The sequence below is a fragment of the Tachyglossus aculeatus genome, chromosome 11 (genome assembly GCF_015852505.1).
Source record: "Tachyglossus aculeatus isolate mTacAcu1 chromosome 11, mTacAcu1.pri, whole genome shotgun sequence".
In the NCBI taxonomy this organism is placed as follows: domain Eukaryota; kingdom Metazoa; phylum Chordata; class Mammalia; order Monotremata; family Tachyglossidae; genus Tachyglossus; species Tachyglossus aculeatus.
The window spans coordinates 21,140,570-21,166,174 of NC_052076.1; the positions used below are offsets into that span (position 1 = coordinate 21,140,570).

Below are 25,605 nucleotides of genomic sequence, written 5' to 3' on the forward strand. Positions count from 1 at the left end.
CAGCAGTGGACAGCACCAGTACACTTAGCCTGTTGATGCACTATTCTTGAGTGAGACTTTAAAAATAATTGGAATTGAAACTGGGTCTGCTCTGGTAATCATTTATCTACCACAGTCCTTAGCACAGAGTAAACATTTAATGAAGACCCTAATTATTATTCACCAGGAAACCGGGGGGTAATAATGTTCCTTATGGCTTTCTGTTCATATCCTCGGGCAGTCAATCAATCAATCAAACAATCAGATTTATTGAGTACTCACTGTGTGCAGAGCACTGTACTAAGTGCTTGAGAGTGAATGCTGTAACAGAGTTGGTAGATACAGTCCCCGTCAAAATGAATTTACATTTTAGAGTCTACATGGATATTGAAGCCCCCTGGGATCAGTATAGGGATGGAGAAAGAGAAAAGGAGCAAAATAGTCCAGAAAATTGGAGGTGGGACCTGGGGGGTAGTAGATAACTGTGACTAGTAACTAGTAACTGGTAACTGGAGTGGGTAGGAGAAGCAGATGGTACAGGAAGGAAGGGAAAAGGAAGGATGGGGGAGAAGGAATGTTGTGAAAGTGACATTTGGGAGTGAGACAGAAGCTGACTCCTCCTCCTTTCTCAGTGAATCTTGGGGAGTGGGAGAAGAGTGGGCGAAGAGAGAGCAACGGGGAGAAGGTGTCATCTAGTGAGAGACAGGTTTCAGTGGTGGCAAGGAGGAGCAGTGACTGAGTTAGGAACAGGTCAAGGATAAAGGGAAGCTTTCCCACAATAGAGTAGAGATTCCATAGGCTTCACTTGGCTGAGGTAGAGGAGTGGAAAAAGGATGGTATGAGGGGTGGGGAGGATTTGGATGGGAGTGAGCTCATGAGGCCTGTCTGGGAGGGAGGATGAGTGGATGCAGTAGGACAGCATAACAGGGATTGAATTATTGGAATGAGGGGATTGAGGGAACATAGTGAGTTCAGAGAAGTTTAAGGGTTATAGGTGAGGTTGTCAACAGTAATGGCTGATGTCCAAGACTGAACTCCTTGTCTTCCCTCCCGAACCCTGCCCTCTCCCTGACTTTCCCATCACTGTTGACGGCACTTCCATCCTTCCCGTCTCACAAGCCCGCAACCTTGGTGTCATCCTCAACTCCGCTCTCTCATTCACCCCTCACATCCAAGCCGTCCCCAAAACCTGCCGGTCTCAGCTCCGCAACATTGCCAAGATCCGCCCTTTCCTCTCCATCCAAACCGCTACCCTGGTCGTTCAAGATCTCATCCTATCCCGTCTGGACTACTGCATCAGCCTTCTCTCTGATCTCCCATCCTCGTGTCTCTCCCCACTTCAATCCATACTTCATGCTGCTGCCCAGATTATCTTTGTCCAGAAACGCTCTGGGCATGTTACTCCCCTCCTCAAAAATCTCCAGTGTCTACCAGTCAATCTGCACATCAGGCAGAAACTCCTCATCCTCGGCTTCAAGGCTCTCCATCACCTCACCCCCTCCTACCTCACCTCTCTTCTCTCCTTCTACAGCCCAGCCCACACCCTCCGCTCCTCTGCCGCTAATCTCCTCACTGTGCCTCTTTCTCGCCTGTCCCGCCGTCGACCCCCGGCCCACGTCATCCCCCTGGCCTGGAATGCCCTCCCTCTGCCCATCCTCCAAGCTAGCTCTCTTCCTCCCTTCAAGGCCCTACTGAGAGCTCACCTCCTCCAGGAGGCCTTCCCAGACTGAGCCCCCTCCTTCCTCTCCTCCTCGTCCCCCTCTCCATCTCCCCCATCTTACCTCCTTCCCTTCCCCACAGCACCTGTATATATGTATATATGTTTGTACATATTTATTACTCTATTTATTTATGTATTTATTTATTTTACTTGTACATATCTATTGTATTTATTTTATTTTGTTAATATGTTTGGTTTTGTTCTCTGTCTCCCCCTTCTAGACTGTGAGCCCACTGTTGGGTAGGGACTGTCTCTATATGTTGCCAACTTGTACTTTCCAAGCGCTTAGTACAGTGCTCTGCACACAGTAAACGCTCAATAAATGTGATTGATTGATTGATTAATCTGATGGTTCCGTTATTGATTTCTGATTTGAATGAGGTCCTTGAGAGTGAGTAGAATTCAGTGAAGAGCAGTATTAAGAGAGGGCATATTGACATGAAGGGAGGCAGTTGGAATGCCACTAGGTTGTCAGACTGCCACACCTGTTCTGTGTTCTCCACTGTGTATTCAGGCCTGGCTGTCCAGAGAGGGAAAATGAAGGAATGATGGCTTTGCAGCCAACAGCAGTTTGGGGGCAAGATCTTTGTATCATGTAGTCTCACTTCCCCCAAAAGATTAGCAAACGGAACTCCACCTCGTGGCTTTTGAAGTAGAGTTACCTGGCAGCTGCAGATATCCCCTTGACCAGTCAGTCTGCTTCCAAACATTCCAATTGGACAGATCTTCAGAGTGGCTCTACCTCCAAAGCAACTGGAATAGTAACATGAAACATGGGTTCAGGACTCTTTTCACCCAAGTGACAAGGTATTGAAGCTAAAAAGAGAGTTGACTAGCTGGGGTAATGGGTTTCCCTACTCCCACTCTCCCAGGAATTTCAAAAACAAAAACGAATGCCTTTCCTACTTATCTGGCCACTTTTCTCCTCATCTAGGGCAAGTGGCTTTCTGAAAGGGTGTAGATATCTACTAAAAGTGAATGTGAGCAGGGAAGTTATTGTAGGCAGGGAATGTGTTGTGGGAAGAGAATATGTCTATAAACTCAGTTATATTGTGCTCTGTCAAGTTCTTTGTACAGTGTTCAGCTGTTCAGCACACAGTAAGCACTCAGTGAATGTTAATGATTGATTGATATGGTGAGCACCATCTGCAGGATTCTGAGTGGGCACCATGTCCAAGGTAGTGAGGTGGCAGAACAGTTCCTTCTTTCCTTACCAAAAGCCACTAGAGTGTTCCTGACCATTCCCTCTGGTGGAGTAGTGTCCAATGGGACAGTCAATGAGGCAAGGAGGTTGACAGTCCAAGTTGCAGCCCAGGAAAAGGGCAGCCAACCTAAGGAAATAATAACAACAAGGGGTCAAATATGAGGCAATTAAGTAATATGCATGTCCCTTTCTAGAACACTGGATCCCACAAACTCCAACTCTCTGCCCATCTTTGGTCCAACTTATTAATCAATTAATAATGTTTATTGAGCACATACAGTGTGCAGAATTCTATATTAATCTACTGTTACTTTTAAGATTAATTTGCCCTTAAAGCAGCTTGAGAATAAAAGCCTTGGAAAAGTGCATTAGCATTATTTATTGTTCAAAATTTAAAAAGCCCTCTTGGTTATCTGACAAGCATGCAGTTGACTTCAAGAATCTCCACCACATGCCACCCACCCTTTATTCATCTCTTCACCATTTATCCCCAGTTTGCTGTCTTTGTTCCTCCCAAACCAGCCTTCTAGCTATGCCCCATTCTAGACTCCTCTGCTTCCATCCCCTGGTTCATGCTATCCTCCTGGCTTGGAATTTCCTTGACCTGTCAGACTATATATCTTCCAACATTCATTTCCTTCCTAAAATCAACTGCTTGATCCAACACTGTGGACCACCCCCTTCTCCTCAACACATTATCTGACCTTGGCTTCACAGACTCCGTCCTCTCCTGGTTCTCCTCTTATCTCTCCGGTCGTTCTTTCTCAGTCTCTTTTGCAGGCTCCTCCTCCCCCTCCCATCCTCTTACTGTGGGAGTTCCCCAAGGTTCAGTGCTTGGTCCCCTTCTGTTCTCAATCTACACTCACTCCCTTGGTGACCTCATTCGCTCCCACGGCTTCAACTATCACCTCTACGCTGATGACACCCAGATCTACATCTCTGCCCCTGCTCTCTCCCCCTCCCTCCAGGCTCGCATCTCCTCCTGCCTTCAGGACATCTCCATCTGGATGTCCGCCCGCCACCTAAAGCTCAACATGTCGAAGACTGAGCTCCTTGTCTTCCCTCCCAAACCTTGTCCTCTCCCTGACTTTCCCATCTCTGTTGACGGCACTACCATCCTTCCCGTCTCACAAGCCCGCAACCTTGGTGTCATCCTCGACTCCGCTCTCTCATTCACCCCTCACATCCAAGCCGTCACCAAAACCTGCCGGTCTCAGCTCCGCAACATTGCCAAGATCCGCCCTTTCCTCTCCATCCAAACCGCTACCCTGCTAATTCAAGCTCTCATCCTATCCCGTCTGGACTACTGCACTAGCCTTCTCTCTGATCTCCCATCCTCGTGTCTCTCTCCACTTCAATCCATACTTCATGCTGCTGCCCGGATTATCTTTGTCCAGAAACGCTCTGGACATATCACTCCCCTCCTCAAAAACCTCCAATGGCTACCGATCAATCTGCGCATCAGACAGAAACTCCTCACCCTGGGCTTCAAGGCTGTCCATCACCTCGCCCCCTCCTACCTCACCTCCCTTCTCTCCTTCTACTGCCCAGCCCGCACCCTCCGCTCCTCCACCACTAATCTCCTCACTGTACCTCGCTCTCGCCTGTCCCGCCATCGACCCCCGGCCCACGTCATCCCCCGGGCCTGGAATGCCCTCCCTCTGCCCATCCGCCAAGCTAGCTCTCTTCCTCCCTTCAAGGCCCTGCTGAGAGCTCACCTCCTCCAGGAGGCCTTCCCAGATTGAGCCCCTTCTTTCCTCTCCCCCTCGTCCCCCTCTCCATCCCCCCGCCTTACCGCCTTCCCCTCCCCACAGCACCTGTATATATGTATATATGGTTGTACATATTTATTACTCTGTTCATTTATTTATTTATTTATTTATTTTACTTGTACATTTCTATCCTACTTATTTTATTTTGTTGGTATGTTTGGTTCTGTTCTCTGTCTCCCCCTTTTAGACTGTGAGCCCACTATCGGGTAGGGACTGTCTCTATGTGATGCCAATTTGTACTTCCCAAGCGCTTAGTACAGTGCTCTGCACATAGTAAGCGCTCAATAAATACGATTGATTGATTGATTGATTGCTTCCAACAAACTTTCCATGACTGATTTCCCAGCACCCTGAGAAAACTTCTAACAAATACTATTTTTTAAAAAGCAGATATTAAATGGAGAAAAGTAGGTTGGTCTCTCTTCCTCTTCCCAACTGCTAGCAGGATGCCAGATACAAGTTCTTCACTCATGCCACTAAATGTTACCCCAGTGGAAGATACTGGTGTGGACATAGAAGAAGCAGTCAGGCACAGAGAAAGTCAAATCCACCATTCAGGGCTGCAGTTCTGAAGGGAGCTAGACCAGGCCCCCCATAGCCTTTCCATCAAGGAGCGGAGTGAATGGCTTATTACTATTCATTTAGAAGGTGGGAACTCAAATTGTAAAGAAACCAAAAGAGAAGAACCAAATTGATTCCACAGTTTGGCTTCCAAAGTCAGATAGAGGACAGTTTAAGAGGAAGATTATTTGGTTCTTCCACTGTAAATAAATTGTGAACGGTCTTTTCAACTCACCTGCACTGAAGGCAGTAAGGAAGAAGGCCACCTTCACCCAAGCCCCAGTCCTGTACATCCTGTAACATCAACTAAAGTCTGCCAGAGAGGGATAGAGTCAGAATCGGCTGGCATCCACTGCAGAGGGTAGGAGGAGAGGAAATGAATTTTCCATGACTAACACCACCTGAAACTAAACCCTCTGAGTCTGATATGAAATGGACACCAGACAAATGAAGGGCAGTTAAAGGGATATCCTGCTTAACTTGGAAGAGTTGCAAGGGAAAATCTAGCTTACCTAGGGAAACAGCTGGAAAGCAGAATTCTGCAGAGCTGAGATGAGTTTGTCTTGGCAACACATGTGCTGATATCCATATCACCCTGCTTCCAGCCTCTCTCTATTCCAGTCCATTCTTCACTTTACTGCCCATGTCATTTTTCTAAAAAGTTTTTTGCACACATCTCCCCACTCAATCAATCAATCAATCGTTTGTTTTATGGATATGTACATAAGTGCTTTGGAACTGAGGGAGGGGTGATTAAAGGGTGCAAATCCAAGTGCAAGGGCAAACACAGAAAGGGAGTGGGAGTAGAGAAAGGGAGCACTCAGTCAGGGAAGGCACCTTGGAGAAGATGTTCTTGTAATTATGTTTTGAAGGCGATTGTCTGCCAGATCTGAAGAAGAAGGAAGTTTCTGACCAGAGGCAGGATGTGAGCAAGAGGGGTTCAGTGATGTAGAAGAGATCATGGTACAGTAAGTACGCGGGCATTTAAGAAGTGAAGGGTGCTGGCTGAGTAGTAGTAAGAAAGTAGAGAGGTTAGGTAGGGGGAGGGCAAGGTAATTGAATGCTTTAAAGCCTAAGCTAATGAGTTTCTGTTTAATGGGTAGGTGGATGGGCATCCTTGGAGGTTCTGGAGGAGTGGAGAAATGTGTACTGAAGGTTTTGTAGAAAAACAATCCGGACAACAGAGTGAAGTATGGACTGGAGTGGAGAGAGAAAAGAGGCATAGAGGTCAGCAAGGAGACTGATAGAGTAATCAAGGCAAGATAGGATAAACGCTTGGATTAGTATGGTTGCAGTTTGGATGGAGAGGAAAGGGCAGATTTTAGCAATGTTGTGAAGGTTGAACCAACAGGATTTGGTGATATTGAATATAATAATTATGGTATTTGTTAAGCACTTACTTACTTTATGCCAAGAATCATTCTAAGCACTGGGGTAGATACAAGGTAATCAGGTTGTCTCACAGTCTTAATCCCCATTTTACAGATGAGGTAACTGAGACACAGAGAAGTTAAGTGGCTTGCCCAAAATATGGATTGAATGAGAGGGCTGAGTCAAGGATAAAGCCAAGGTTATAAACTTGTGAGGCAGGGAGTGTGGTGCTGCTCTCTTCAGTGATGGGAAAGTCCGGGGGAGGACAGGGTTTGGGTGGGAACATAAGGAGTTCTGTTTTTGTCATGTTAAGTTTGAGGTGACAGCAGGGTCAGGGTCAGGGCTATGAGGTTAGAGGTAGGTTAGGATTATGATTATGCTCAGGGTTAGGGCTAGAGTTTGAGTTACTGGTAAACTTAAGAGTAGGCCTAGGGCTAGGGTTAGTGTAAGGGATGGAGCTAGGATTAGGACTGTATATATGTATATATGTTTATACATATTTATTACTTAGGGACTGTCTCTATATGTTGCCAATTTGTACTTCCCAAGCGCTTAGTACAGTGCTCTGCACATCGTAAGTGCTCAATAAATATGATTGATGATGATGATGATGATGAATAGGTTTAGGATTAGAGTTAGAGAGAGCAATAGGGTTAGGATTAGGATTTTGGTGAGGGTTAGGGTTAGGATTAAGATTAAGGTTAGGGTTAAATTTCGGTTAGGGCTTGAGTTAGTGGTAAATTTAGGTCCAGGCCTAAGGCTTAGGTTTTTTAGCGAGGGTGGAGCTACACCTAGGACTAGGATTAGAATTAGGTTTAGAGAGAGGATGAAGGTTAGGATTAGGATTTTGGTGAGGTTCAGGGTTAGGGTTAGGATTAGGATAAGGATTAGGGCTAGGATTAGGGTTAGGGTTAGGGTTAGGGTTAGGGTTAAGGCCAAGATTAGAGTTAAGGTTAGGATTAGGGTCAGAGGTAGTGTTTGGTTTAGGGTAAGGGCTAGGGCTCTGGTAAGGGTAAATCATAGGGTTAGGTTTAGGGTTAAGGTTAGACTAGCAGTAGGGTTAGGTTTAGGGTATAGGGTTTGCATTAAGGTTAGTATTAGGGTTATGTCTTGCCTTACGTTTACAGTTAGAGTTAGGGTTAGGGTTAATGGTGGGTTTAAGATTCAGATTTGGTTTCAGGGCTAGGTTTAGGGTTAATGTTTGAGTCAGTGTAAGGCTCGGGCTCCTGTAAGGATTGGATATAGGATTAATGTGAAGTGTAAGGCTAGGTGTAGGGGTAAGATTAGAGTTAGAGTTAGGGTTATGGTTAATGCTAGGGCTAAAGTTAGGGTTAGAGATAGGGATAGGGTTTAGTTTAGGGCTAGCTGAGGGCTAATTACTTGTGCTATTACTTGGGATAGGTTTAGTTCTAAGGTTAGGGTTATAGTTAGTTTTAGAATTAGGATTAGGGTTAGGGTTAGGATTACCATTAGGCCTAGGGCTAGTGTTAGGGTTAGTGTTAGGGGTATGGTTAGTTTTAGGATTAGGATTAGGGCTAAGGCTAGGCCTAGACCTAGGACTAGGGCTAGTGTTAATTTGAGGATTAAAGTTAGGGCTAACATTATGGTTAGGGTAGAGGTTAGGTTTAGGGTTAGGGCTAAACCTAGGATTAGAGAGAAGCAGCATGGCTCAGTGGAAAGAGCATGGGTTTGGGAGTCAGATGTCATGGGTTCTAATCCTGGCTCTGCCACTTGTCAGCTGTATGACTTTGGGCATGTCACTTAACTTCTCTTGACTTCTCAGTTCCCTCTCCTGTAAAATGGGGATTAAGACTAGGAGCCCCATGTGGGACAACCTAATTACCTTGTATCCCTTGCCCCCAGCATTTAGAGTAGTGCTTGGCACATAGTAAACACTTAACAAATGCCATCATTATTATTATTATTTAGAGTTAAGATTAGGGTTATGGTTATGGCTAGAGTTAGGGTTAGGGTTAGGTTTAGGATTAAGGTTAAAATTAGGGTTAGGTTTAAAAATAGGTTTGGTGTTAGGATTAGGGTTAGAGGTAGTTTAAGGTTGGGGTTACTTGTAAACTTAGGGCTAGTGTTAAGTTAATGGTTAGCCTTAGGCTGATGACTAAGGTTAGGATTAGGGTTACAGAAATGGCTAGGATTATATTGAGCGTTAATGTTAAGGTTAGGGTTAGCCATTGGGCCTGGCTAGGGTTGGCATGGTGTTAGCTTTAGGATAAGGGTTAGGGTTAGCACTAGGGATGGGTTTGGGGCTCAGGTTAAGTTTCAGGTTAGGGTTAAGGTCACTTTTAGGAGTTAGGGTTAGTATTAGGTTTAAGGCTAGGCCTAGGGTTGGAGATAGGATTAGATCTTGAGAATGGATTATGGGTTAGGGTTAGGTTTAGTGTTAGGGTTAGAGTTAGTGTGGTGGTTAGGACTAGGGCTAGGTGAAGTTTAGAGTTAGGTTTAAGGTTATGGCTAGGGCTGGGACGTGGCCTTGGGCTAGGGTTGGAGTTAGGATTGGTTTTAGAGCTAGATTTAGGATCATTGCTAGAGTTAGGGTTTGTTTTTAGAGTTGTGATCAGGGTTAGATTTAGAGTTAGAGGTAGCGTTAGTGATAGGGCAAATGTTGGTCTTGGAGAGTAGCAAGGTGAACAGAATTATCAGGGCTAGAAGAGACTACCCACATGGGATCCCGGACAGGCTTTCTGCAGCCAGGGGATATTTGGGGTAGGATTTTTGTTAGGGTATTGGCAAGGGATCGGCCTAGGGTTAGTGTTAGTGTTAATAGGCTAGGCTAGAGTTAGGGTTAGGATTAGAGTTAGGGTTAGGGCTAGGGTTAAGGTCAGAATTAAGGTTAAGGAATGGCTTAAAAGTACTCCTTGGGCTAGGGTTAAGGTTAGGGTGAGGGCTAGGCCTAGCTAGGGTTGGATTAGAGCTAGGGATAGGGTAAGCATTGTGGTGAGGTTTAGTGTTACGGTTAGGGTTAGCACTAGGGCTAGGGCTAAGGTGAGGGGTAGGGCTATTCTTAGGGTTTAGATTAAGTTAGCAATAGGCCTAGATTTGGGGTTCACTTTAAATTTAGAATTAGGGTTAGATTTAAGGTTAGGGTTAGTGGTATTCTTAAGGCTAGGCCTAGGGCTAGGGTTAGGATTAGGGATAGGGCAGGCCTCGGGATATGTTTAGTATATATTTTACAGTTAGGTGTAGGCTGTACTCTGACCTGGGTAGGCAATTCAGGACATGGCTGGGAAAAGAAGCACCAAATTCAGACCAGTCAGTTCTTTAAACAATCGCAATTTATTATACCAACAAAAAAACCCAGAGTAAACAACACCCACAAACAAGCCCCCTAAGGTTCACTCTGCCTCTGTCATAATCTGTTCTAAAAACACCAATCTCTTCAAATCACTACCCAACTTGGAATCGGCTCACATCTCCAGGAGACCATCACAACATCAGAACTGATCTGGAACTAGCACAACACTGCGTTACTGCTCACAGAGCCCCTCCAGGCATCCCTCTGGTATTCGGGAATCACTCAAGGTCCATCCACATACCCTCTGACAGGGTGGAAAATGACAACCCCTCCCCTGTGAGTGGGGATCTTATGCTTGGTATTCATTCATTCATTCAATTCATTCAATTGTATTTATTGAGCACTTACTGTGTGCAGAGCACTGTACTAAGCGCTTGGAAAGTACAATTCAGCAACAGATAGAGATAGTCCCTACCCAGCAATGTTCTCACAGTCTAGAATGGGGAGACAGACAGCAAAACAGAACGAATAGACAGGTGTCAATACCGTCACAATAAATAGAATTATGGATATATACACATCATTAATAAAATAAATGAATAATAAATATGTATAAATATACACAAGTGCTGTGGGGGGGAGGGGGTAGGGCAGAGGGAGGGAGTGGGAGCGATGGGGAGGGGAGGAGGAGGAGAGGATAAGGGGTGCTCAGTCTGGGAAGGCTTCCTGGAGGAGGTGAGCTCTCAGTAGGGCTCTGAAGGGAGGAAGAGAGCTAGTTTGGCGGATGTGTGGAGGAAGGGCATTCCAGGCCAAAGGTAGGACGTGGGCCAGGGGTCGATGGCGGAACAGGTGAGAATTAGGTACAGTGAGGAGGTTAGCGGCAAAGGAGCAGAGAGTATGGGCTGGGCTGTAGAAGGAGAGAAGGAAGATGAGGTAGGAGCGGGTAAGGTGCTGGAGAGCTTTGAAGCCAATAGTGTGGAGTTTTTCCTTCATGCAAAGTGATAGGCAACCACTGGAGATTTTTGAGGAGGGGAGTGATGTAAGAATAATAATAATGATGATGGTATTTGTTAAGCGCTTACTATGTGCTGAGCACTGTTCCAAGCGCTGGGGTAGATACAAGTTTAACAGGTTGTTCCACCTGGGGCTCACAGTCTTCATCCCCATTTTACAGATGCGGTAACTGAGACCCAGAGAAGTTAAGTGACTTGCCCAATGTCACACAGCTGACAAGTGGCAGAGCTGGGATTCAAACCCATGACATGCCTAGAGCGTTTCTGTACAAAGATAATCGAGGCAGCAAAGTGAAGCGGGGATAGACAGGAAGATGGGAGATCAGAGAGGAGGCTGATGCAGTCATCCATTTGGGATAGGATGAGAGACTGAACTGGCAAGGTAGCGGTTTGGATGGAGGGGAAAGGGCAGATCTTGGTGAAGTTGTGGAGGTGAGACCGGCAGGTTTTGGTGATGGATTGGATGTGTGGGCTGAATGAGAGAACAGAGTCTAGGATGACTCCAAGGCTTGCAAGATGGGAAGGATAGTAGTGCCTTACACAGTGACGGGAAAGTCAGGGAGAGGACAGGGTTTGGGAGGGAAGATAAGGAGCTCAGTCTTGGACATATTGAATTTTAGATGGTGGGCAGACATCCAGATGGCAATGTCCCGAAGGCAGGAGGAGATACGAGCCTGCAGGGAGGGAGAGAAAGCGGGGGTGGAGATGTAGATTTGGGTATCATCAGGGTAGAGATGATAGGTGAAGCCATGGGAGCAAATGAGTTCACTAAGGGAGTGAGTATGGATGGAGAATGGAAGGTGACCAAGAACTGACCCTTGAGGAACCCCTACAGTAAAGGGATGGGAGGGAGCACGCAAAGGAGACTGAGAATGAATGACCAGAGAGATGAGAGGAGGACCAGGAGAGGACGGAGTCTACGTTGCTGACGTGTACTTCCCAAGCGCTTCGTACAGTGCTCTGCACACAGTAAGTGCTCAGTAAGTGAATGAATGAATGAAAAGCCAAAGTTGGATAGACTGATGAGGAGAAGGGGATGGTCCACAGTGCTGAAGGCAGCTGAGAGGTCGAGGAGGATTAGGAGCTGTTGGATTTGACAAGAAGGAGGTCATTGGTGACCTGTGAGAAGGCAGTTTCAGTGGAGTGTGGGGGACTGAAGCCAGATTGGAGGGGGTCTAGGAGAGAGTTGGAGTTGAGGAATTGGAGGCAGTGAGTGTAGACGACTCATTCTAGGAGTTTGGAAAGGAAGGGAAGGAGGGAGATAGGGTGATAACTAGAAGGGGCAGTGGGGTCAAGAGAGGGTTTTTTAGGATGGGGGAGACGTGGGCATGTTTGAAGGCAGAAAGGAAGGAAGCAGTGGAGAGTGAGCGGTTGAAGATAGAAGTTAAGGAGGGGAGGAGGTAAGGGGCAAGAGTTTTCATAGGATGAGAGGGAATGGGGTCTGAAACACAGGTGATTGGGGGGGCACTTGAGAGGAGGGAGGAGATCTCATCTGAAGGTACTACTGGGAAGGATGGGAAAGTAGCAGAGAGTGTTGAGAGATGGGGAGATGGAGAAGGAGGAGGGGTGACTTTGGGGAGCTCAGATCTGATGGTGTTAATTTTACTAGTGAAGTAGGTGGCTAGATGGTTGTCGGTGATGGATGGAGGAGGGGGAGGAACAGGGGTCCTGAGGAGGGAGTTAAATGTCCAGAACAGCTGATGGGGGTGGTGGGCATGGATGTCAATAAAGGAAGAAAAATAGTTTTGCCTGGCAGAGGAGAGGGCAAAGATAAGGCAGGAAAGGATAAACTTAGAGTGAAGAAGGTTGGCTTGGTGTTTAGACTTTCACCAGCAGCGTTCAGCAGCTCAAGCATAACAGCGATGGAGGCGGACAGTCGCAGTGATCCGAGGCAGTAGGTTAGTGATGTGAGAGCGACGAAGGGAAATGGGAGTGAGCGAGTAGAGTAGAGAGGGTGGAGTTGAGAGCGGTAATCTGGTCATCAAGAATGGATAGAGAGAATAGGGAGGTGAGGTGGAGTGTGATGCTCTGAGAGAGATGGATGACACCAGTGTTGCATTTTTGTGAAACGGGAAGGATGGTAGTACCGTCCCCAGTGCTGGGAAAGTCAGGGAGAGGACAGGGAGGGAGGGAAGATAGGAAGCTCAGTCTTGGACACGTTGAGGTTTAGATGGCGGGAGGACATCAAGAAATCGATGTGCCTCAGTCACCTTATCTGTAAAATGGAGATGAAGACTGTGAGCCCCCCGTGGGACAAGCTGATCACCTTGTGACCCCCCCCAGCGCTTAGAACAGTGCTTTGCACATAGTAAGTACTTAATAAATGCAGGCAGCAGGCAGGAGGAGACACGAGCCTGGAGGGAGAGAGAAAGAACAAGGGAGAAGATGTAGTCCCGAGGGTCCTCTTCCCGGGGATCTCCTCCCTATTTGTTGGACAGAGTGAGTTTGACGTGGGCCAGTGGAACCTTATAGGCACCCTGATGCAGACGGCCAGTGTAACCAAGGTTGTGATCACTGCCTTTCAAGAGGAAGTAAAGGGACCTGCGTGGATGGAACTCCAAAATAAGGTGGCTTTGGACATACTCCTAGCCAGCTAAGGAGGTGTGTACGTTCTCCTAAATAGATAGCGTTGCATATATGTGGACCAAATTGTGAGGGTGACCCGGGACACTGGTCAACTCAATCAGATAGGGCTTTCCCTCCATCATACCCAGGAGGAACATAGTGGGAACCTCCTCTCCAGAATTGCCGGGTGGCTCCTAGACCTGCCAAAGTGGGTCTAATCATTTGTTCATGGTGACTTAACATGGTGACTAAAAGAGATCCAAGGTCCTACCGTGACTAACAAGACAGAGAGGACTACATTGGACTGACTTCTTGAAAAAGAACAATGGATGAAGAAGGCATATTACCTGTCCACGAGGAACTTACAATCTAATGGGAAAGAAAGACATATACTAATGATGATGATGATGGCATTTATTAAGCGCTTACTATATGCACAACACTGTTCTAAGCACTGGGGAGGTTACAGGGTAATCAGGTTGTCCCACAGGGGGCTCACAGTCTTTATCCCCATTTTACAGATGAGGTAACTGAGGCCCAGAGAAGTGAAGTGATTTGCCCAAAGTCACACAGCTGACAATTGGCAGAGCTGGGATTTGAACCCATGACCTCTGACTCCGAAGCCCGGGCTCTATCCACCGATCCACGCTGCTTCTCTACTAATTCATTGTGAGGGTGAAGAAGTGTTTAAATAGTGAAGTGTGTAAATACATACATACAAAAGTGCAACAGTGCAGGGGCGATGCAAACATCCATAGGTGATGAAAGGAGTAACCTATGAAGAAGTAAAACGAATAGGGGAAAGCTTCCCGGAAGGGGAGGGAATTCAGAAGGATTAGGAAGATGGTGACATCTGTGATCTGGTGTATTTGAAGGGGAGGCAGTAATAATAATAATAATAATAATAATAATAATGGTATTTGTTAAGCACGTACTAAGTGCCACGCTCTGTTTTAAGTGCTGGAGTAGATACAAGGTTATCAGTTTGTCCCATGTGGGGCTCATAGTCTTAATCCCCATTTTACAGATGAGGTAACTGAGGCACCGAGAATTTAAGTGGTTTGCCCAAGTCACACAGCAGACAAGTACCGGAGTTGGGGTTAGAACTCACATCATCTGACTCCTAAACTGTGCTCTTTCCACTAAGCCACACTGCTTCCAGATGGTATCAGACAGGAATAAGGACACAGAAATGGAGTCAGAGTTGGGAGGGAAAAGAAGGTGAGTTTGGGAAGAAGGAAGTGTGTGACCTGGGGTGTTGTGGGAGAATAATCAATCAATTAATCAATCGTATTTATTGAGTACTTACTGTGTGCAGAGCACTGTACTAAGCGCTTGGGAAGTACAAGTTGGCAACATCTAGAGACGGCCCCTACCCAACAACAGGCTCACAGTCTGCAGTGGATAGGTAAGGGGAAGTGAGCTGATAGAGTGCCTAAGACCAGTGGTCAGAAGTTTCTCTTTGCTGTGGAGGGGAATGATAAACCATTCCAGGTTTTTGAGGAGATGAGGTGCAGAACAATTTTTTAAGAAAAATAATCCGGTCAGCTGAGTGAAGAATGGCCTGGAGAGGAGCGAGTCTGGAGGCAGAGAGATCTGTGAGGAGGCTGATACAATAGTCAAGATGGGATATGATGAGCAAGCACCTGGACTGAAGTGGTGGCCATTCAGAATGAACAGAATGAATGGATTTGGGAAATGTTGTGGAGGACAGAACCAAGAGGATTTAGCTTCAGACTGAGAGTGAGAGTTGAAAGAGAGTGTGGCTAATGTCAAGGTTTGGGGCTTCTGAGTCAGGGGATACAATGGTGTTGTCAACTTTGATGAGAAAGTTAGGTGGTGGAGAGGGTTTGGAAGGAATGATGAGTTAAATTTTCTAACCATAAGATCTTTAGTTATCCGAAGGACATCTAGGTAGAGATGTCCTCCGGGCAGAAGGAAATGCAAGATTCAAATACGGAGGGGGTTGGGGCTAGTAAGATAGAGTTGGGAATAATCCATCTAGATCTAATAGCTGAAACTGTGGGAGCAGAAGGGCTTTCCAAGGGACTGAATGTAAAGTGAGACGATTAAGGGATCTAGAACAGAGACTTGAGGTATACCCACAGTTGGGGATTGGGAGGGAGAGGAGGTGCTAGCAAGGAGGCTGAGAGGGAGCTGCCAGAGAGGTAGGCAGAGAACCAGCAGAGAACCGTGTTGACAAAGCCAAGTTCAGATAGCGTTTTCAGGAGAAAGGAGTGGTCTACTGTGTCAAAGGCAGTGGAGAGATTAAGGAGATTAAGGGTCAGAGTAGAAACCATTACATTGGGCAAGGAAAGAAGTCATTGGTGATCTTGGAGTATGCAGTTTCAATGGAGGGCAGGCTGAAGAAACTTGATTGTAGCAGATGAAGAAGGGAGTTGGAGGAGTGGAAGTGGAGGTGGAAGTGGGAGTCTATAATGCATTGGGAGCAGAAAGATGAGATAATAGTTGGAAAGAGTGCTGGGATCCAGGGAAGACATTTTTTGTTTGGGGGAGATGTGAGCCTGTTTGAAGGCAGAGAATGAGGGATTGAAGATAGCAAGCATGCCAAGAAGCATCATGATTTAGTGAATAGAGCCCGAGCCTGGTTCTAATCCCAGTTCTACCACCTGTCTGCTGTGACCTTGGGCAAATCACTTAACTTCTCTGGGACTCAGTTACCTGATCTAAAAAATGGGGATAAGAGTGTGAGCCCCATTTGGGACAGGGACTCTAACCTGATTAACTTGTATCAACCCCAGTGCCTATGAAATAGTTGTGGCAAAATGCCTAAGCAATAGTCATGGTAAAACAGTGCTTTACATTGTTTTACAGTGTAAAGTGCTTGGCACATAGTAAAAACTTAACAAATACCACAGCGATTGTTATTATTATTACAGTGACTAGTGATGATGATAAGGTCCAGCATGTCTCCAAACTGGTGAGTGAGGGTGAGGTCGGGGGAGCAGGAGGTTGGCAGGGTTGAGGAGAGAGACATGGGGTGGAGACTAAGGGGGACCGCTTGAAGGGTGGGGATGTGTTGGATAGGAGTGAACCGAAGGGGTGCAATCCTGGGGATGGGATATTTGGGTATAGTAGTAATAGTAGTAGTATTTATTGGCCATCATAGAGTGGCCAATGAATGCTACTTAGGGAATACATAGGCCACTTAGGGAATACAAAACAAGGAAGTGACACATTCCCTGCCCATGAGCTTACACTAGTGGGGAAGAGAGATGCAGAAGCATTTCAACAGAGTGATCAAAATGAATAATGACACATGCAATTGAAAAAAGGATGCACCCAAAGTACTGAGAATGGGGTTCTGCAGCAGTCATGAAATAATAATTGTGCCATTTGTTGAGCACTTAATTTGTGCCAAGCACTGTAGTAGGATCTGGGGCATATGCAAGATGATCAAGTTGGGCACAGTGCCTGCCCCACATGGAGAACCACAGTCTAAGGGGGAGGGAGAACCGGTTTTTGATCCCTATTTACAGGTGAGGAAACAAAGGCACAGAGAAGTAAAGTGAGGGAACTTGCCCAAGGTCTCACCCAGCAGTCATGTGGCAGGGGCTGGATTCAAAGTCAGGTCTTCTGACTCCTAGGCCCAGGCTCTTTCCACTAGATCATGCTCCTTCTCTAGTGTCCACCTGTGGGAGAGGTCTCCCCAAAACTCCCCGGTCCATACCTGCAGGCCTTCTCTCAGAGCAGTGAGGCAGGGCCAGGCCCCCTTCCCACCCATCCCACCCCCTCACGTCTCTTCATCCCAAGGTGATCTATGTCCTCCCTTAGGACTGACCTTACACCCCACCCTGTCCCCACCCTTGGAGGATGTGGAATCACACGCCGGTCACTGAGTTCATCCTACTGGGCATCCCTCACATGAAAGGGTTAGAGACAGTTCTGTTCTTTGTGTTTGTGACCTTCTACACTCTCACGGTGCTGGGGAACGGGCTCATCCTGACCATCATCGTGGCCTCCCCCCACCTGCACAAGCCTATGTACTTCTTCCTGGAAATCCTCTCCATCTTTCTCCTGCTGTTCCCCTCCATGACCTCACTCAAACTGCTGGCCTAACTCCCAGGCTGGGGCTGAGCCATCTCCTACGAGGACTGCACCTGCCAGGTCTTCTTCTACCACTTCCTGGGCTGCATCGAGTGCTTCCTGTTCACTGTGATGGCCTACGACCGCTACGCCACCATCTGCCACCCTTTGCGTTACAACATCATCGTGAACCCCAGGGTTTGCAGCGGCCTGGCCGTGGGCACCTGGCTGGGTGGAGGCCTGCAGGCTGCCCTGCTCACCTGCCTGACCTTCTGGCTCCCCTACTGCGGCCCCAACTACGTGGACTACTTCTTCTGTGACATCCCGGCCATACTGCCGCTGGCCTGCACCAACACCTCCCTGGCCCAGGGCATCAGCTTCACCAATGTCAGGCTCATGTCCTCCACCTGCTTCCTGCTCATCCTCATCTCCTACACCCACATCGCCCACTCTATCCGACGTATGCATTCGGCCAAAGGCCGGCGACGGGCCTTGCCCACCTGCAGCATGCACCTGACCTCCAACCTCCTTTTGTATGGGCCTGTGGCCCTTATCTACCTGCAGCCGGTCCCCAGCCCCGGGTACATTGCCGGCGTCCAGATCCTGAACAGCCTGGTCACCCCGATGCTAAACCCCATCATCCACTCCCTGCGGAATAAGGAGGTGGGGATGGCCCTGAAGAGGCTGCTGTATCAGACCGCATGACCATCGGGGCCCCACGTCTCCAGTCCCCCTCCTGCCTCCGCCGGTCTTCCGTGGTCACTGGAAGTTGCCGCTGGCCAGACGAGACACTCGAGGCTGAGGATGGTGGAGACGTTTGAGGCGGCAGCTCTTGGAACGACAGCTCTGGGCCTGCTCCTTTGACTTTATCCCCTGCTCTCCCTCCCTCACTGGTCGAGTAGATCAATCTGTTCATCAATAGTATTATCTGAGCACAGAGCCCTAGGCTGAGCGCTTGGGGAGCACGAGAGTGAGTAGGCATGACCCCTGCTCTCACAGAGTTTAAGCACAATGCCTGGCAAATAACAAGTGCTTAACAAATGCCATAATTATTATTATTATTATTACAGTCTACCAATCAACCAGTGGCATTTATTGAGTGCTTTCTCTTGACAGAGTACTTCACTAAGCACTTGGGAGAGTAGATATTCACTCATTCATTCGTTCATTCTACTGTATTTATTGAGCGCTTACTGTGTGCAGAGCACTGTACTAAGTGCTTGCGGAGTACAAATCGGCAACATATAGAGACAGTCCGTACCCAACAATGATCTCACAATCTAGACATGACCCCTGCCCTCAGGGAGCTTATGGTAGTTGTTTGTTTTCATGGCATTGTTAAGCACTTACTATGTGCCAGGCCCTCTTCTAAGTGCTGGGGTAGATACAAGTTAATCAAGTTGTACTCAGTTCCTGTCTCACATAGTTTTAATCCCTATTTTATAGAAGAGATAACTGAGACATGGAGGAGTTAAGTGACTTTCATTCATTCATTCAATCACATTAATTGCGCACTTACTATGTGCAGAGCACTATAATAAGCGCTTGGAAGGTAAAGGTCGGCAACCTATAGTGACAGACCCTACCCAACAACGGGCTTACAGTCTACAAGGGGGAGAGAGAAAACAAAACAAAACATGTAGACAGATGTCAAAACCATCAGAATAATTAGAATTATAGCACATCATTAATAAAATAGAGTAGTAAATATGTACAAGTAACATAAATAGAATAAATCTGTACAAATACATGCAAGTGCTGTGGGGAGGGGAAGGAGGAAGGGCGTGGGGGGAGCGAAGGGGAGGAGGAGAGGAAAAGGAGGCTCGGTCTGGGAAGGCCTCCTGGAGGAGTTGAGCTTTCAGTAGGGCTTTGAAGGTAGGAAGAGAGCTGGTTTGGTGGATGTGTGGAGGGAGGGCATTCCAGGAGAGGGGAAGGACGTGGGCCAGGGGTCGACAACGGGACAGGAGAGAATGAGGCACAGTGAGGAGGTTAGCAGCAGGGGAGTGGAGGTTGTGGGCTGGGCTGTAGAAGGAAAGAAGGGAATTCATGTAGGAAGGAGTGAGGTGATGGAGAGCCTTGAAGCCGAGCAACTTCCTGTGTGCAGTGTGCTGTATTAAGTGCTTGAAGGAATACTTGAGTGTGAGTAGAATTCTGGCCTTCAGAAACAGCGTGGTCTAGCGGATAGAGCACATAGCTGAGGGCCAGGAGACCCAGGTTTTAATCCCACCTCTGCCACTTGCTTGTTGGTGACTTTAGGCAAGTCACTTAACTCCTCTGGATCTCAGTTTCCTCATCTGTAAAATGGGAGTTCAATACCAGTTCTCCCTCTGTCATGTCCCATGTGGGACAGAGACTGTGCCTGACCTAATTATCTTGAATCCCCCCCAGCACTTAGTACAGTGCTTGACACATAGTGCTTAATGAATATAACTACATTCATTATTATTAAGGACTGACACAAGGCTTGCTGTTTTTACTCCCTTTCTCTGGCCTCAGAGCCTTTACACACATCCCTCTCTTCCCTCAAAACCCACAAAAGCCCACCTTCTCTGGAAAGTCTCCCCCAATTAACCCTCTCTGTTCCCTCCAATCACTCCAGCTCTCCCTCAGTACAACTCAGCACCTTCACCTTATAGTCTCAGTATGAGATGGAATCAGTCCCTGCCCTCTGGCTCTGCAGAGCTTGGCCTCAAGCCCCACAAGTCCACCTGGACCGTTATCGTATTTATTGAGCGCTTACTGTGTGCAGAGCACTGTACTAAGTGCTTGGGAAGTACAAGTCGACAACATATAGAGACAGTCCCTACCCAACAGCGGGCTCACGGTCTGGAAGGAGGAGACAGAGAACCAAACCAAGCATACTAACAAAATAAAATAAATAGAATAGATATGTACAAGTAAGATAAATAAATAAATAGAGTAATAAATATGTACAAACATACATACATATATACAGGTGCTGTGGGGAAGGGAAGGAGGTAAGATGGGGGGATGGAGAGGGGGACGAGGGGGAGAGGAAGGAAGGGGCTCAGTCTGGGAAGGCCTCCTGGAGGAGGTGAGCTCTCAGTAGGGCCTTGAAGGGAGGAAGAGAGCTAGCTTGGCGGCTGGGCAGAGGGAGGGCATTCCAGGCCAGGGGGATGACGTGGGCCGGGGGTCGATGGCGGGACAGGTGAGAATGAGGCACGGTGAGGAGATTAGCAGCAGAGGAGCGGAGGGTGCGGGCTGGGCTGTAGAAAGAGAGAAGGGAGGTGAGGTAGGAGGGGGCGAGGTGATGGAGAGCCTTGAAGCCCAGGGTGAGGAGTTTCTGCCTGATGTACAGATTGATTGGTAGCCACTGGAGAATTTTGAGGAGGGGAGTAACATGCCCAGAGTGTTTCTGGGCAAAGATAATCCGGGCAGCAGCATGAAGTATGGATTGAAGTGGGGAGAGACACGAGGATGGGAGATGAGAGAGAAGGCTGATGGGATAGGATGAGAGCTTGAACGAGCAGGGTAGCAGTTTGGATGGAGAGGAAAGGGCAGATCTTGGCAATGTTGCGGAGCTGAGACCGGCAGGTTTTGGTGACGGCTTGGATGTGAGGGGTGAATGAGAGAGCGGAGTCGAGGATGACACCAAGTTTGCGGGCTTGTGAGACGGGAAGGATGGAAGTGCCATCAACAGTGATGGGAAAGTCATTGGGACTCAGTTCAGGCTCCTTTTCTTCTCTTGATCTGTGCCCTCACCTATTCTCATGGCTTCAGCTACCCCTTTTGCGGATGACCTCCAATCTACTTCTCCAGTCTGACTTCTGTCCCCTGTAGTCTCACATTTCCTCCTCCTCCACTATGTCTCTGCTCTTCTAACCTGCTGGCACATCAATCTCCACAAGTTCAGATCTGACCTCATTTTCCCTTCCAAATCTTCTCCTCTTCCCACCTCCCCCATCACTGTTGAAGACACGACCATCCTCCCCTTCTCTCCAGCCTATACCCTTGGCATTATCCTTGACTCCTCTTTCTCTCTTTCGGCCCCTGTATTCAGGCTCTCATTAACTCCTGTTGGATTTCCAGCACAAGATTTCTGCAATCTATTCTTCCTGTCAGCATGTTGGTCCAGGCACCTGTCAAACCCTGACTTGAGTGCTGCATTAGCCTCCACTTTGACTTCCCAGCTGCAGCCTCTCTTCTCTCAAGTCCTTACTTCACCTTGCTGCCTGGACTGGTTTTCTGAAATTAAATATCTCTCCCCCGAATCAAAATGTCCTACGTGTTGTTCATTGTTCAGCACGTCAAACAAAGACACTTGGCCATTGGCTTTAAGGCATCAGCTGTCTCTCCCAAGGCACCAGCAGGCTAGATGCCCCAGAGATGCCCAGCCCCTTACCGGGATGGGTCGGGGGAGGCCTGGGCCAGGAGGTCGGCAGCACAACCCGGGCAGCCCCTAAATCCGAGGCTCAGTTTGTGGTCTGTACTTTGGGGGGTGGGGTGGGAGGCCTGTTGGCCTAAAGAGGGCCAGAAGCTTCTGCTGGGGTGGGGGCATAGGAAGCCCCCCACACCCGGCTCAAACATTGCCTCACAGAAGGTCCAAATGGGAGCTTACCGGTCAGCATCATGAGAACCAATGCTGATAGCTCAGGGGGAATTTTCTCAGACACCCACAGTAAGCAGGAGTTCAGGATGGAACAGGCTTGGGAATGGGGCAGAATCGGGGGCTGGGCAGAGAGCAAAGAATGGAATGGATCAGGGTAGGGTGGGGGGAAGGGGCAGCAGAGCAGGGGGTTACAGGGAAGTCAGTGGACCCAGAAAATCTGCAGGTGTAATCTCCTGGTGTCCTTGTCCCCTCACAGACTGAAAATGGCAGGAGCCACCGATGCCTTCAACAGCCTGAAGACACTCGACCTGGTGGACACCTGTGTGCAGGAAAGGAATAGCCAGAGGGTGGGGTGGTTGGTGGCAGGGCCAGCTGGCAGGCATGGCCAGGCCCCACCCAGCAGCCAGTGCCCCTTGTGTTTAGCCGTGAAAGGTGCTGGGCCGCTGGTGCAGGTTTGGGGGCAACCCAGGGGTCAGAGGGCCGAGGACACTGTACCAGGGTGTAGTGGGGTGGGAGCCGGAGCAGGAGAGACACCTGCAGTGGAGAGTGAGGGACTCAGGGGTGGTAGTGCTCCCGGAGGAAGGGGTGGTGAGACAGCCCCAACCCCAGACAGGGGCCAGTGGGTAGGGGAGGAACTTCCTAGCCTGAGGTCTCACCTGCTCTGGCATAGAGCCAGGCCATGGCCTTGCCTTCCAGTAACTTCCACTCATCCTTCCAGTCCCCTCTGGTGCTGTGCAGCCAGACCATAGCCAGGAAGATGGCCCAGACCTTGATGTCCACACCCTGGAAAGCCACGTGACAGTGCTGAAGCCCTATCCTGGGTTCTTCCCCACCCCCTCAGAGCCTCTTGTCTAGACCTGTGCCCACCTGCGGGGCCCCCAGAGGTCTGTCCCTGAGCACAGGGCAGAGCAGAACTTTCGGGGCCCCTGAGCCCCTGAACCCCTGCATCTGCCGCAGACAAGGAGCACGCTCTGTGTCCCGAGTCCCACAGGCCTCGCCTGGCCGGGAAGCGAGGCCAGCACCTCCTGCTCCACCCCCAGGATGGAGGCCAGAGCTCCATCCAGTGCCCAGAAGCTGTCCACCTTCTGGCGAGAAACCAGTTGGAGAAGGGGGACTTCCTCAGCAGCTGTGGGGAGGAGCGGCAAGTCAGTAGGTACACGGTACCCTCCCAGTTCTCCTTCTACCTTCCTTCCTGCTCCCTCTCAGTCCTGTTCACTAGCTCCTCTTCCATCTGCACCCCCAACTTGGGGGTCCCCGTCAAAGTTCAGTTCTGGGTCTCCGCTCTCTTGTTCTTGGAGCTAATCTGCTCCCAAAGTTCCAGCTTCCACCTGTATGAGATGGGCTCCAAATCACTGACCTTCAATCCCTTGTTTCCTCTTGTCTCCACAGCCTCCCACAGGCACCTCAAACCCAATCGGTTGAAAACTGAACTTTTCATCTTCCCTCCTAAGCCCCCTCCTCCACCTCCTCTTCGTCCTCCTAACTGTCCCGTCTTGGTCCGTAGGACCACTGGCCTTTCTTTCCCAGAAGCTGACAGCCTCGATGCCATGCTTTATTCCTCGCTGTCTTCCAGCTATCACATCCAATCAACTGTTAAATCCTGACCGTCCTTCCTCCAGGACATTTTCCAGGGCCACCCCTTTCTCTCCACCCAAACTGCTACCACCCTGGTCCAAGCTCTGGTCACATCATGGCTAGACTACTGTCTCAGCCTCCTCACTGGCCTCCCTGCCCCCAGCCTCCCTCCCCTTAGGTCTATACTTGCGGCTCAGTTTATCATCTTGAAATATTGTTTGGCACCCACAGCCCCTCAGAAATCTCCATTAACGACCCATCTCCCTCTGCATCAAGCAAAAATTCCTCACTATTGGCTAGTTCTTCATATCTTCCCAAAGGGCTCTTTACAGTCTTTGCTCCCCCAAGTGTGCCTTCTCACTGGACCTTGCTTTCAACTCTCTGTTCTTCTGGGCTTGGTACCTCCCTCCATTTCCTCCAGACCATAGCTCTTCCACTTTTAAAGTCCTCCTAAAATCCCACCTCTTCTAGCCGGTCATCTCCGATTAATTCAACATTTCCTAACAGCATCAACTAGTTATCCCGAGAATTTATGAATGATATTCTTATTCTCAGTGCTTAAGTACATATGCATCTTGGGGGGGTATTCATTTGGCTACTTCATCGTGAAGTAGTTGCCCTATTTCCTGCTACATTCTTCACGCTGTTGCCCGGATCATCTTTGTGCAGAAACGCTCTGGGCATGTTCCTCCCCTCCTCAAAAATGTCCAGTGGCTGCCTGTCAACCTACGAATCAGGCAAAAACTCCTCACTCTCGGCTTCAAGGCTTTCCAGCACCTCACCTCCTCCTCCATCACCTCCCTTCTCTCCTTCTATAGCCCAGCCTGCACTCTCTGCTCCTCTGCCGCTAACCTCCTCACTGTACCTCATTCTCACCTGTCCCGCCGTCGACCCCCGGCCCACATCCTCCCCCTGGCTTTGAATGCCTTCCCTCCACACATCCACCAAGCTAGCTCTCTTCCTCCCTTCAAAGCCCTACTGAGAGCTTACCTCCTCCAAGAGGCCTTCCCAGACTGAGCCCCCTTTTTCCTCTCCTCCTCCCTATCCCCCCCACCCTGCCTCCTTCCCATCCCCACAGCACCTGTATATCTGTTTGTACAGATTTATTACTCTATTTATTTTACTTGTACATGTTTACTATTCTATTTATTTTGTTAATGATGTGCAATTTAGCTGTAATTCTATTTGTTTTGACGACTTGACACCAGTCCACATGTATTGTTTTGTTGTCTGTCGCCCCCTTATAGACTGTGAGCTTATTGTTGGGTAGGGACCGTCTCTATATGTTGCCAACTTGTACTACAGTGTTCTGCACAGAGTAAAGCACTCAATAAATACGATTGAATGAATGAATTCTTCCTCTTTCTTCCACGACGTTTTGCAAATAATTACTGTCCATCTCCCCAGTTAGCATGTAAGCCCCCTGAAAGCAGGGAATGGAGGGTTTGGCTTCCATTATACTCTCCTAAGGGCTTGCAACAGTTGCATTTTGTTGGTTTTCAGCAAATACCTTGGATTGGTTGGTACCTATCTAGGACCAGGTGCACTTAAGACAAGCTTGCTTACTCCAAAGTTCCTGCTGCAACCGCCTTGGTGCCTAGCCAGACATTTCCAGGCACTACCTTGACCTGGGAGGGGAATACAGTGGCTCTCCAGCAGTGGGAGCACTGGCCCCCAGAGAGACTGTCTCGTTTGGACTTATTCCTACCAGATCGGGCATACAAGTGCTTAGTAGAGCGTTCTGCACCCAGCAAGTGCTCAATAAATACCACTGATTGCATGACTCTCACAAAATGGTGGCTATGTGGCATCCAATTTTTTAATGGTATTTGTTTAGTACTTACTTTGTGCCAGTCACTTTATTAGGTGCTGGGGCAGATAGAAGCTAATAGGGTTGGATGCAGTTCCTGTCCCACATGGGGCTCCGAGTCTTAATCACATTGTACAGATGAGATAACTGAGACATGGAGAAGTGAAG

At 48.4% G+C, this 25,605-nt stretch overlaps 1 protein-coding gene across 2 annotated transcripts in view; it reads left to right on the top strand.

The window, feature by feature from the left end:
• The window catches only part of LOC119935193 (sushi, von Willebrand factor type A, EGF and pentraxin domain-containing protein 1-like), a 99,252-nt gene extending 74,915 nt beyond the window's left edge, over nucleotides 1-24,337 (top strand). Inside the window, exon 12 of one of the 2 annotated variants that reach the window (XM_038754848.1) lies at nucleotides 22,309-24,337. In XM_038754848.1, the coding sequence (XP_038610776.1) occupies nucleotides 22,309-22,801 (493 nt within the window). In that variant the 3' untranslated portion in view covers nucleotides 22,802-24,337. Of the gene's footprint in view, nucleotides 1-21,503; nucleotides 22,135-22,308 lie in introns of those variants that run through there. The other variant, XM_038754849.1, reaches the window with a different exon arrangement.
• The last annotated feature ends 1,268 nt before the right edge of the window (nucleotides 24,338-25,605 follow it).